Source organism: Mustela erminea, chromosome 1 (genome assembly GCF_009829155.1).
Source record: "Mustela erminea isolate mMusErm1 chromosome 1, mMusErm1.Pri, whole genome shotgun sequence".
NCBI classification, from domain to species: Eukaryota; Metazoa; Chordata; class Mammalia; order Carnivora; family Mustelidae; genus Mustela; species Mustela erminea.
In genome coordinates this window covers 175028927-175043165 of record NC_045614.1, presented here as the reverse complement: position 1 = coordinate 175043165, position 14239 = coordinate 175028927, and the positions used below count along the sequence as shown (strand labels likewise).

General features: G+C 36.4%; 1 protein-coding gene across 4 annotated transcripts in view; it reads left to right on the top strand.

The window, feature by feature from the left end:
* Positions 1-14239, top strand: part of EPHA6 (EPH receptor A6) — an 881405-nt gene that overhangs the window by 671223 nt on the left and 195943 nt on the right. For all 4 annotated transcript variants that reach the window (XM_032351621.1, XM_032351616.1, XM_032351619.1 and 1 more), the window contains one exon: positions 11940-12125. In XM_032351621.1, the coding sequence (XP_032207512.1) occupies positions 11940-12125 (186 nt within the window). The remainder of the gene's footprint in view (positions 1-11939; positions 12126-14239) is intronic.

Below are 14239 nucleotides of genomic sequence, written 5' to 3'. Positions count from 1 at the left end.
TACCATTGTATGTTACAGACCTCTTGTCCTGAGCTGCTTTCAGGATTTTTCTCTTTGTCACTAAGACTTGTACATTTTACTATTAGATGATGGGGTGTTGACCTATTTTGATTGATTTTGAGAGGGCTTTTTTTGTGCCTCCTGGATTTTGATGCTTGTTCCCTTTGCCAAATTAGGGAAATTCGCTGCTATAATTTGCCCCAATATACCTTCTGCCTCCTCTCTCTTTCTTCTTCTTCTAAGGTTCCAATTATTCTAATATTGTTTCATCTTACAGTATCACTTATCTCTAGAATTCTCCCCTCATGGTCCAGTAGTTCTTTGTCTCTCCTTCACTCAACTTCTTTATTCTCCATCATTTGGTCTTCTATATCACTAATTATCTCTTTTGATTCATTTATCCTAGAAGTAAGAGCATCCATTTTTTATTGTAACTCATTGATAGGTGTTTTTTTTTTTTATTTCATCTGGGTTAGATTTTCTTTCTTTTATTTCTCCAGAAAGGGATTTTATTTCTCCCCCCAAAGTTCTCTAGTATCTTCCTGCTTTTCTTGAGCCCAGCTAGCACCTTAATAATTGTCATTCTGAACTCTAGTTCTGATATGTTACTAATGTCATATTGATTAAGTCCGTTTATGTCAGTACTGCATCTTGTTCTCTCTTTTCTTTTCTTTTTTTTTTTTTTTGAGGTGTTTTGTCACCTTGTCATTTTATCTTAATAAGAATAGATGAATGAGAGAACAAAATACTAAAAGGGTAGCAACGACCTTAGGGAAATATACACTAACCAAATCAGAAGAGACCTGAAACCAGGGAGAGAAGAATGGAGGATAAATATATATACCTATAAATCTATCTATATCTATATCTACACATTGGACTGCTGAATAGAAGAGAGCCACACTCTTGATTTTGAGTGTATTTTGGACTGTTACAAGAAACTGCCTCCAAAATTCTAAAGAAAGAGAAACATATATATACAAGAGTAAGAGTAAACACGTTGAAGGGATGGAATATGACTGGAAAGATGAAAATGTAAAAAGATTCTAAAAAAAGAAATTGATAAGAAGTTGGTTGAAGGAAAAAAAAAGGAGGAAAGAATGTGATCAGGTTGGAGCCTAGAGCAAAGCCATGCACTAGGTTTAGGGTATATTTTGATCTATTAGAAGAAACTGTATCCCAAAATTTTAAAGAAAGAAAAACCTATATGTATACAAAATGAGATTAAATACAATGAAGGGATAGAATATAACAATGAAAATTTAAAAATTTTTAAGAAGTTATTGATAAGATGAAATATTTAAAAAGCATTAAAATAGAAAAGAATTTTTTTTTAAAAATTGAATAAGAAAATAATAAAATTTTAAAAACTTAACTTTGAAAGACTAAAGAATCATGGGGGGAAAAGCCATGAATTCTATGTGCTATATTCCTGTAGCTCTGGAATTTTGCAGTACTCATTGACTGGTGAATTTGGTCTTGGCTGGATGTTCTTGTTGATCTTCTGGGGGAGGGGGCCTGTTGCAGTGATTCTCAAATGCCTCTGCCCAAGGCGGAATTGCATCACCCTTGCTAGGGGCCAGGCTGAGTAATCTGCTCAGGTTCGCTCTAGGGAGCTTTTGTTCCCTGAACACTTTCTGTACAGCTTTGGAGGGCAGGAATGAAAATAGCAGTCTCCCAATCTCCGGCCAAAGAAGCTGAAACCTCAGGGCCCCCCTCCTCAGGGCGCCCTCAGAAAAAACAATCACTCCTATCTCCCTGGTCTGCGGCTGCACTCTGAGCTCACCCACCCTGTGACCGAGCATTTCTATCTCTGGCGCACATCTCTGTTTGGAGTCTCCAAACCTAGCAGATTCCTCCCATGCACTCCCACGCTGCTCCTCCCAGAGGAGGAAGGAGGGCATCTCCTCAGATCTGCCACTTGTGAGGTCCCTGCTCAAAGAGCAGTGCCCTGACTGTGCCTTAGATCATGGTTTAAGATAAGCCCGAGCAGAGAAACCTCTCTTCAGCTGTCTCTGCAACTGGTTTCCCCACTCCAATCCATGGATAATCTGCCATACTCAGGCACCCCTGGTCTTTCTGTGACCCTACAGGTCCTGTGACCACACTGTCCCCCCGAGGGCTCCACCCCCAACTTAGTCTCTGGAGTGACCTACCTCAGGGGAGCAGACTTCTAAAGTTCCGATTTTGTGTTCCACTGCTCTACTGCTTGCCTGGAGCCAGCCCCTCCCCCCACAGTCTCTTGTCCCATCTGTCACCTCATGTTCACTTATCTGCATGTCCTACCTTTCTGGAAGTGGTTGATTTTCTGTTTGTAGGATTGCTGCTCTTCTCGTCAATCTCCTGATGAGTTTGTAGGTGTTCAGAATGGTTTGATTGCTATCTTGCTGAACTCCTGGGACCAAGTGATACTTGGTTTCCTACTCCTACTCCTCTGCCATCTTGCTCTCCCCCCCATGCTATTTTTATGATGCCAAATGGAGAATCAGTTTTGATAGATCATCACACAGAGTTTTGAAATGCAAATTTTTGGGTCTAAAGAGGAACGCTTTCAATATTTCTTCAGGCAAGAAAGGAAGTGGTGTGAGAGACAATCTGGTAGAGACTAATACACTGGATTAAAAAGGTGCTCTGGGGAATAGTATCAGTGTTTGGAAAGTCAAAATATTGTGAATAAGAGTATTCAGTAGATAAATAATGTACTGAACTTATGATGTCAGAAGAAGAGAAAATTTTAATCTCCTTGAAGACAGCATTGCATTTGGGAGCATGTTTTAGCAGAATAAAATAAAAAGTAGGAGGTACAGATTTCTACTTTTAGAATGAGTAAGTCATAGGAATAAAAGGTACACAGCATAGAGAATAAAGTCTGTGGTACTGTAATAGTGTTGTATGGTGACAGATGGTGGCTACACTTGTGAGCACAGCATAATATATAGATTTGTCAAATCACTGTTGTATACCTGAAACTGATATAACATTATGTGCCAAGTATACCTCAATTGAAAAGAAATAATTTAGGTTGCCTGAGTGGCTCAGTTGGTTAAGTGTCTGCCTCCATCTCAGTCCCAGAGTCCTGGGATTGAGCCCCACATGGAACAGCCTGCTTCTCCCTCTCCCTCTGCCTGCCATTCCCTCTGTTTGTGTTCTCTCTCTCTCTCTCTCTCTCTCTAATAAATAAATAAATAATCTTAAAAGAAAGAAAGAATTAAATTCAATCAATAATAAATAATCCTGTGCTTGAATCATGAAGTTAAATCCTCAACCCCTCCTTGATGATGTACCCATAAAGTTTAAGCATATGGCAGTTTTATTCCTTCAACAAATTGTTGAGTACCTATTTGATGCTAGGACTCTTGCTAGGTGCTGAAGTATAAAGACCAATAAGATATGGTCTGTGTCCATTTATCTGTTGATGGACATCTGGGCTCTTTCCATAGTTTGGCTATTGTGGACATTGCTGCTATAAACATTGGGGTGCCTTTTCAGATCACATTTATATTTTGGGAGTAAAGAAGATGTAAAGCATATATATATATATATATATATATATATATATATATAGTATGTATATATATATACTTATATGTACATACACACACAGACACACACACACACTTACACAGTGGAGTACTACCATCGAAAAAATGAAAAATGACATCTTGCCATTTGCAACGACCTAGGTGTAGCTAAATCATATTATGCTCAGTGAGATAAGTCAAGCTGAGAAAGACAATTATCATATGATATCATTCATTTGTGCAATTTAAGAAACAAAACAGAGGATCATGGGGGAAGGAGGAAAAAGGTAAAACAAGACAAAATCAGAGAGGAAGACAAAGCATAAGAGACTCCTAATCATAAGAAACAAACAGGATTGCTAGAAGGGATGGGGCCTTGGCAGATGGGGTAGCTGGGTGGTGGACATTAAGGAGGGCACATGATGTAATGAAAACTGGATATTGTATAATACTGATGAATCACTGACCTCTACCTCTGAAACTAATAATACATTACATGTTCATTAAATTTAAATTAAAAAATAAAATAAAATAAAATGGAGAGAAAAGGGGAGTCTTGTAGTACTAAACACTTACCCGGTGGGATCTCCATGTTAAGAGTGTCAGAATTGAGTTGACTTGTAGGACACCAAGCTGGTGTAGAATTGCTTCGTGGTGATGGGAAAAAATCCACACACTGGAATTTGGAGTAGAAGTATATCATAGATTTAGCCACTCCTGCCTTACTTCAGATGCATCATGATGCTACAAGAAGCCTATTGTCATGTAAATATTTGTTTTTAATACTAGTTTTTATTGTGATATGCCCAGAAATGTTTAAACATTTTCCCCAAACCCAATCATTACAATTAATACTATAATATTAATATATCATGTAAATTTTTAAAACACAAAATGAAAATTGTAAAAGATGAGATATAAAAACAAAAAAAGAATATGGCCTCTGCTTTTAAGATGTTTAAAGTTAGTAAGGAAAAACATAATGAGTTAATAGTTGAAACCAAGAGACACTAGCACTAGAATCATAGTTGATCCAGGAAAACAGGGAAGCATGAAGCAAGGAGCAGTCAACTCAGACTTTTAAAGGAATGTTTATTGTACTAGCATCCTTAAATTCTTATTAATGAATCAATCAGATAATATTTTCTTGTCAGCTGTTGCCAGCATGTTGACTCACTCTCATGTGTCCTAATAATAAAGGCAGAATTTTATTGAAAAGCAAGCCCTGTAACACAATGAAAGTCCCCTTTTGCCTCAAGTAAATAAACAAAGACAAATTTTTATCAAATGCAGGGCTTTGTTTGACAGAAATAGATGTGTTTGCCAGTAGACAGCATACATGCATCAACATCAAATGCTGTTTGGAAAGTGCATTGAGAAGCAGCACTGTAGGCATGACTGTGATTACAGAAGCTGGCCACTCCACACAACTGACTGGGCTGTGAAATTGGATGCTGATTATGAACAAAAGGGCCCATCATCTAGGAAGTTTGTGTGGAGAAACACTTCCATGCACAAACAAAGCATGAAAATACAGTGTAACTTTCCAAATATTGGGGCAGGGGGCAGAGATGAGTGCACTGAAGTCAAGAGTCAACTTTCCAGCCATCTAGAATGATTGCATTCTTAATGCTTCTGGATTGCTGTCTTGCATCCTCTTACTATATGCACATCACAAAAATTTGAAGGAATTATGTCATTAAAAAAAAACAGAAATAAAAAGAAGCTATCTCATGTGTGGGGAAAAAAATAGATAATATGGGATAAGGTGTTATTTAATTCATTCACTGAAAAAATCCTTACCTGTTGTTTGATGAGGAAGTTAAAAATGTCTTTCTCAGGTCTTAAAGAAATCCTGTTTCCTGACCTAGATTTTAAGAGCCTCGCCATGAAGGATACTTAGAATAACATATTTAACATTTCTTCTGTGGATCCAGCATAATTTGAGAAGATTCAGTGGTTACATTGAAACTTTTTAGGACTCAAAAAGCTTTGCAAGTATTTACACCTTACTCTTTATCTCTCAAAAAGTAACTAGGTGGTAGATATTTAAAACCCCTTTCCCCAAAGATACTAAAGCAGGAAGAAATAATGTGACTTCCTCTAATACCACAAAACAAATTAGTGGTGAAGATGTACATAGAAGCCCTACTTTCTAAGAACCTTTCCTCTCCCATGTCTTAATCAACTCTTCCTACTGAGAAATCTTGTTAAACATGAGAAATCTTGCATCATGTTGAATTTTTCTGTGAAGTTGAATCAGAAGCGTTCAATATTAAATATGATTTCAACTGGTGTGAAATTATAAAATTTCTGAAAATTGTTGTTCTCTTTCACTGTAGAAGGTATGTATTGGGAAGAAATCCAATAGAATTTCATAAGTGCCTGAATACAGTTGGGTAGTTGACCCCTCTGATAACATTAAGAATAATGGAATTTACCTTAAGTCCTGAAGAGACTAATAAATCCCTCTAGAATTAAATTTAAAATTAGCTATATGTTTTTCCTTTATGGGTCTTCTTTTTTAATGTCTTTTTAAATATGACACAAAGATATTCTTCCTGTTGCCTTCACACTCAGGAAGGAAAGTGGAATATGTACAGTTAAGTTTAAAAAAAAAACTGCAGAAAATATTGAGGCATCTCTCAAATGTAAACAATGAAAAGAAAGCAAAGGAGACTGTAATTTTTTTAAACAGTTACTATATTAGAAAAATCCCTCTACTCAAAGTATCCCAACTATGGGTCTAGATCTACCCCCCAATTTATTCATTCTGTTCATTCAACAAATATTAAGGAGTTGTTTGTTATGTTCTAGGTACTGTGGATACAACAAAAGATAAAGATGTCAAGGCCCATGCCTTTCTGACTTATAGTTGACCTGGTCAAGGCGACATTTTTGAAATGGAGCTATACATACCAAATGTATAAGGTTATTAAAAATGAATGTCAAATAATCAAAAGTGCTATACAGTAATATGTTATACTAATACTCTCAAGGCAAAGATCACAAAATCACACTATAGTTGAAAACTAGGGTTTATTGTTCATTTCAGCAAGGAAAAACACACAGCATGTAGAACTATAGTTTTTGCCAGTAAGGGAATGTTAGATGAAACCTATTATAGAATTTGGGCTTTGATTGGATGATGTGGGAAATCTAAGGAAGCAGAAGTTTGCTCTAAGATAAGATGCTGTCAGAAAGCAGCAACAATTCTGTAATTGAGTATGTGCTTGGGTTTTTTTATATTAAGTATTTTTTATCGTATTTATTTTTACTGACATATATAGTTGACACATAATGTTACATTAGTTTCAGTTGTACAACATAGTGATTCAACAATTGTATATATTATGCTATATTCATTACAAGTGTAACTACCACCTGTCAGCATACAACACTGTTACAATACCATTTACTATATTCTTTATGCTGCCTCTTTCATCCCTGTGACTTACTCATTCCATAACTGGAAGCCTGAACTTCCCACTCCCCTTAATCCTTTCTTGCCCATCTCCCCACCAGTTCTCCTTTGGCTATCTCCAGTTCTCTGTATTTATAGGACCATTTCTGCTTTTTTCTTTATTCATTTCGTTTTTTAGATTCCATACATGGGTGAAATGATATGGTACTTTTCTGACTTATTTCACTTAGCATAATGCCCTCTAGGTTCATCCATATTGTTGCAAATGGCAAAATCTCATTCTTTTTGTTAGCTGAGTAATACCCTGTTGTGTATATATACCACCTCTTCTTTATCCATTTGCCTATCAGTGGACACTTAGGTTGCTTCCATATCTTGGCTATTATGAATAATGTTGCAATGAACATGGGAGTGTAGGTATATCTTCAGTACCCTTTTTTCATTTGGGGATGGGGGTAAATACCCAATGCTAGAATTATTGAATCATGTGGTATTTCTATTATTTTAAATTTTTGAGGAGTCTCCATACTGATTTCCATAGTGGCTGAGCTAATTTGTATTCCCACGTAGAGTGCTTTACTCTGTTGACATGACTGAGATCCTCACCCTAGGACCATGGGATGCCAAACACACAACACCTTACATTAGGCAGATGAGATTGGTTGATATTTATTAACTGTATGTATTCAGCCCAGGGGTGAAGGGGACAGTGGTTACACTTTGGAACCTAACAAATAACCAGAGGGCTGTAACAGGATGTAGGATGAGGCACCCCTGGTTCCCTTAGGAGGATGTGATTGGCTTATTTGAATCATTCTACAGACTGATAGGAAAGTAGAACCTGCTACGCAGGAATAAGGAAAAACAATATCTGATCCATTTGATAAAGAGGGATGTTTGGCTGGAAGACCTTATGTATGGGAGCAGAGTGCAAGGGAGAGACTTTGGGAAGGTTATTTGAATCCTTCCCAATTTCCACCAGATATTAAAGCAACACATAATATTGGGCTTTAATTTTAGGACTTACACTACAGTATCTTAAAGAATTTTATCTACATGGAGGGGAGACGCGAACAAGAATAAGGTTATAACTGGTAAAGAAGCAGCAGCTACTCATTTTAGCCAAGAGGTGGGCATATTTAGCATTTTGGCACATGATGTTGCCTTTCTTTGTCATTGCTTAGGCAAAATTTTGCCTATCTCATTTTACCACGCTCTCAGGATGACCTTGTCAAGTCTAGTATAGTGTGTGATAGGAGAATAACATAGCCCAGCTCTGAAAACGAGGCCAGATTCTGATTGTAGATCAGCTAATTTTTTTTTCTTTTTCATTTGGGAAGGAAGGTAGTAGGGATTAAATTCTATCGATCAATCAGAGGAAGTTTTTTGAAGGAGGAACCTCAAATCTCGGCCTTCACTGCTACTAAGAAGCCATCCACATAGAGAAAGACTGAGGAGGATGGAGACAGGGATGAAGGGAGACAGTTTGTGGAGAGCATTCCTGTCAGAGAGAAACAGAAAATGTGAAGAGCAAAATACCTCATTAGACCTGAGAGAGATGCTCAAGAGGTTGGAGGTAGGGGAGAAACAGACTCTCAGAACATGGAGAAGAAAAGTTTGGAAAGCCTCCAAGAAATTGTGAGATGACAATCCTCCAAAATGTATGGTCCCTCACTACCTCTACCATTCTCCCACAGTTTTATTTGGTTAGGTAGACTTTATATGGAAAATCCAATACTAATTGTTATAGCATAATAACAAAATGTTAACTGTGATAAACATCCCAGCTGGCAAAAAAGAGTGGTTATAAGCATGGACCATGAAGTCAGACTTCCTGCGCTCAAATTATAGTTTTATTACTTTTTAGCTATGTCACCATAGATAAGTCATTTAGCTCATGTATCTCAGCTTCTTCAACTGTAAAATGAAGAAAATAATGGTACCCACCTCAAAGGTTTGCTGTCGAGGTTAAAGTACATATTTAGTTTTTAGACCTGACTCATGGTAGTAAGCACTGTATAAGAGCTACCTGGGTAACAATGATGGTGAAAATGATTGGAAAGGAAAAATATCTGAGGTTAACACCATATTCCTATAGTCATGAGTTATGATGGACTAACCAGGATATATAAATGTCTACACATCTTATTGAGGAATGATTTATCTTATTTAAGGTTATATACAGGGCCTCCACTCTTGCTGCAAGGACAACAATATAATAGATCAATCTTTGGTAATATCTTAAATTATGCATTTAATTTTAAAAAAATTTTTTCCTTGCTGTCTGATATGTTTGATACAGGCAGGCCTACCACAGATAAGGGTTTTAATACGTTCTGTGACTGAATTTTTTTGGATTTTCCTAAAGAATGTGCTAGGCGTCTCAGATCTTTAATTGAGGCAACCATATTTAGTGTCATTGAAATAAGTGTGATAACAGCTTGATCGTGCAAAGTTTGACATGAAGAAAACACCTGCCTGGTGATAATAGGATACATGAATTTCAGACAACAGAAAACCAAAGAAAATTACCACTCTGCCTGCCTTGATCAAATAACAACAGATTTTTCTGTTCATTTCACTATATTCAAAAGTTTATTTGGATTACTATGAAATGTTAACAGAAAATCACTTGGATTATTGGTTCATGGCAGGTGAGGAGTTTTAACATATTGCTAAGCTTTTAGATTTACTAGCAGACTTACTAAGGCAAGGTAAAAGAAAAGAAGAAATACCTGTCTTGTTCTGGATATTCATATGACAAACCACAGTGATTTGAGAAGGAATTTCAAGTTAGTAGGCTTGGGTATATCAGACATTAACTTAAATGTATGTACATACCTTTTCTTTCAAGGTTCAGAGCCCTTAGAGGTTGAACGTCTCTATCAACTGCCATTTTTTTATGTCTGAGTGAAAATCTTTTGAAAAATAAAAATATATATATATTACAAACAAAACTGAAAAACTGTGGCTTCTTTTCCCTGTGAGCATAAAAAGAGGTTGAGAGCATCATTAAGCAAAAAAGATATTTCTTGTTTGGATGTCAAATTAAACAAGATTTGTAAAACTCCCATATCATAGGCTCTGAACTTAGGGATCCCACTGTAGTCTGTGTTTTCTGTTTGCTTATTTGTTGGCTTAACATGTATAGAGTAAACCCTCTTGTTAGACTGCTTTCTATTTCTAATGGACATGTTGCACATAATTTGAGAAGCAACATTTTGGCTTGTTTCCTTCTTACATTGTTTTTGTTTCTGTTTTTTATTTAAACAATATCCTAGCATTTATACCAAGAAGTACTTAATATTGATATGGAGTCAATATTAGGTTAACTATAATGAATTGCTCCAAAGAAAATACAGATAACTGAAATCTGTGATACTACAAAAATTTAATTTGGTCCTCTACACTCAAATTTACATTGCATTGAATTATTAGCCAGAACTTCTAGCTAATAAACCAATTGGGGATTGTTTAATTTTCATTTTTTTGACCATTCCAAAGATTCATATAACTTAAAGCACATGAATAACGCTTTACAGTTGACAAGGACTTTTACATGTGTCATCACTTTTGATCTTCCTAATATCCTTACAACATTACAGAATTATGGAAGGTTTTATTAGTATCTTCACTTTCCAGATTAATAAATTGGTGATCAAGCATCATACTTTTAAGTAAATGAAGGTAGTTGGTCTCAGAAAATTTAAGTCTTGAATTTTAAACTTTATTGAACTTACTGAATTTCACTGAGAAAACGTCCAACCTTCTTCCCCACGATAATCCCTCTAGTCATCCCTGTGTCTTTATGGCTTCCAACCTTTGAAATTTTGTCTTCACTTTTCTCACTCTCTGGAATGTCACTGTTTTTCTTGAATATCCAAATATTGCACCCATCGCTCAAGGTCCAGCAAAAGTTTGACCTGCTACAAGAAGTCTTCCAGAAACCACCGTTTTTACTTAAAGAATACAGCATTTGCAGAGATTGGTTCTTATGTTCTTAACGTGTTTTACTTATATTCAGCTAAACTCTTCTACTCGATTATAAGCTTCTAAGAACAGAGACCAACTCGTATTCTTTGAAACTCATAGCACTCTATCACTGGATATACATGTAGTAAATTAATCATAAATATTTGGCTATTATTCCTTACTATGCAATGAAATCATTGTTGAGCCATAGATCATCCTACTATATCTGCATTACAGCCATGTAACTTGTAATTTGGTTTGTATAATCACCTATTATAGTTGAAGTCAGGGTAGTCATTTCAATATGTTCATATACCAATTGACCCATGCATTGATTTCTGATGGTAGTGAAGCTCAGACATATGGCCTAACAGGGTCAAATCCACTACTTTGCCTGATGGATTCCCTGAATAGTGAGGCATTTGGCCCATATATCAGTACTAAGAATAGGAACAGGAAATGTTATGCAGCGATTGCTTTTCTTTTTTTTTTTTTTTTTTTTTTTTTTTTTTTTTAAAGATTTTATTTATTTATTTGACAGAGAGAGATCACAGGTAGGAAGAGAGGCAGGCAGAGAGAGAGAAGAGGAAGCAGGCTCCCTGCTGAGCAGAGAGCTCGATGCGGGACTCGATCCCAGGACCCTGAGATCATGACCTGAGCCGAAGGCAGCGGCTTAACCCACTGAGCCACCCAGGCGCCCCAGCGATTGCTTTTCTATAGAATTAAATTAGCATCACCAATTCTGCTAGTCATAATTTTTCTAGAGATCAGGGAGAACTATCAATGATAGTCCCCGTCCTACCCCATAGGAAAATGCATTCCATTATTCATTATAAATGATGCTGATCAAGTATATTGTCATTACAAATTCAATTTATAAGAAAGAAATCTCCATGTGTAAATGACACCCTTGACAGTCATTATGTTAAAAAAACAAAAAGATGCTATCATATGACAAAGGCAATTCTTCCGGATGTAGTTATTCTTTTTAAACAAACAACTGCTTTTGTTCTTATTTTAAGGAGAATTTGGAGAAGTCTGTAGTGGACGTTTGAAGACACCAGGAAAAAGAGAGATACCCGTTGCCATTAAAACTTTGAAAGGTGGCCACATGGATCGACAAAGAAGAGATTTTCTAAGAGAAGCTAGTATCATGGGTCAGTTTGACCATCCAAATATCATTCGACTAGAAGGTGTTGTGACAAAAAGTAAGTACTGATTTTCTTCATGACTTCTTTTATATATTTCTATCTCAGTTCCTTAAAAAACAAACAAACAAACAAAAACTTAAGAGCAATACCACAGCCATTAAGGGGATAGTTTAATTTCTGATATCATCCCTCAGAGCCTTGATATTTGGCTATGACATTATCAGAGTTTGCACTGGTCACCAAACAGCTTTGAAATGGTATTTATTACCTATAAATCATTTGTTATTTTAACTTGAAGTAATGAATCAAAAATAAAGTATTATATATTTTTCCTAATCTCTATAAGCTATTCACTTCTTCTAAAGCTGTAAAATTTTAATATGAGTAGAAGAAACACTTTGAGTATTTTGGGTCATTAAAGTAAAATATTTTTGTTTAGAAAAAATCTCATATACAAATATAGATGTTTTATCTGAAGTAAGACTTTTAAACATGGAACCCATCTACAAAATGCCATTAGATTTAAATTATTATAATTTATATAAAATGGATATAAGAATTGCAACTTTGTGAAAAAATCCCGTTTTTATAGAAATAGTGGGATCAAAGCCATTCCTTTGAAGTTTCTTCCAAATACAAAATTAATCTTATAATCTAAGAAATAGATTGCTATATAATCACTTTTATTTGAATAATGATAGCACACAAACCTTAACTACATCTCTCCTTATTTTATTCACTAATGAACTATAACATATAAAACCTAACAGAGAATGGCATTGAAAAGACTCATAAAAAATAATCTTTGAGACACATTTTTTCATAAACCAAAATTTCTTTTAAAACCATTTATAAAAAAATTAAAATTTCATGTCATATTTGAAAGCAGGAAAATATAAAAACTTATGAAAAACATTAATTGGCTATGTCCTCCTAAGTCTTTCTCACAAGGCACTGACCAACGTTTGGACCAAAGGGAACAGAAGAGTATCGACAGCCTCCATAGTCTGAAAGACACAAAAGCGCTTTTTTTTCCCTTTTTATGGTTTTCTATTTTTTTAAGTTTTTATTTAAATTCCCATTAACATATAGTGTAATATTAGTTTCAGAAGTAGAATTTTGTAATTCATCACTTATGTATAACACCGAGTGTTCATCACAAGTGCCCTCCTTAATGCCCATCCCCCACTAGCCCATCCCCCACCCACCTCTCTCCAGCAACCCTCAGTTTGTTCTCTATAGTTAAGAGTCTCTAACGGTTTGCCTCCCTCTCTCTTGATGACAGCTGTTGGACTGGTCTGTTACTTTAGTGACTGTAATGGTGCCTGCCAGCATTTATGTACTTCTGTTGTTCTCTCCATCGATTCTGGGCTTGTCCATGTGACTGGCCTTGGCTAATGGGACATTTAACACATGTGATGAAAGTGGAAGTATCTTACATGTCTGCACTTTGGAGCCTGTCCTCTTGCAACACTCCTTCTTGTAACCCAGCCTCCAGTTCTGAGCAAAGCCAGTCCATATGGTGAGGCGTCAAGCAGTACTGCAGAGAGGAGAAAAGCAAGACTGTCTAGTCAACAGCTCTGTCTGCACCCCCTGCAGACAGCCTGAATGCCAGGCTTGAGATAAACCATCTCAGACATTGCAACCTCTCCCCACTAACACCACCACCACCCACAGATGGCTGTAGTTGCTGTTGAGATCTTGTAGAGCAAAGGAACTGCCCAGCTCAATCCAGTCAACCCATAAAATTGTGAAAGAGGATAAAATGACTGTTGTTTTAAGCCACAAAGTTTTGAAAAGTTAGAAGTCTACTCTTGCCACTCAAGACTTGTGCAGCTTTAAATTATTTGCCATCTTTAGCCTTTACTTCCACATCTATAAAAATAGGGCCTAAATAGTTCCTACTCCATAGGAAATACTGTAAGGATTAAATTTGTAAATGTGGCAGTATTGTAGCCAATGAGATTTATCCGAGGCGCGATTATTGCTAATTGTAAATGTAGGGGTGCCGGTGGCTCAGTGGGTTAAGCCTCTGCCTTCAACTCAGGTCATGATCACAGGGTCCTGGGATCAAGCCCTGCATCAGGTTCTCTGCTCAGCAGGGAGCCTGCTCCCCCCTCTCTCTGCCTGCCTCTGCCTTGTGATCTCTCTCTCTGTCAAATAAATAAATA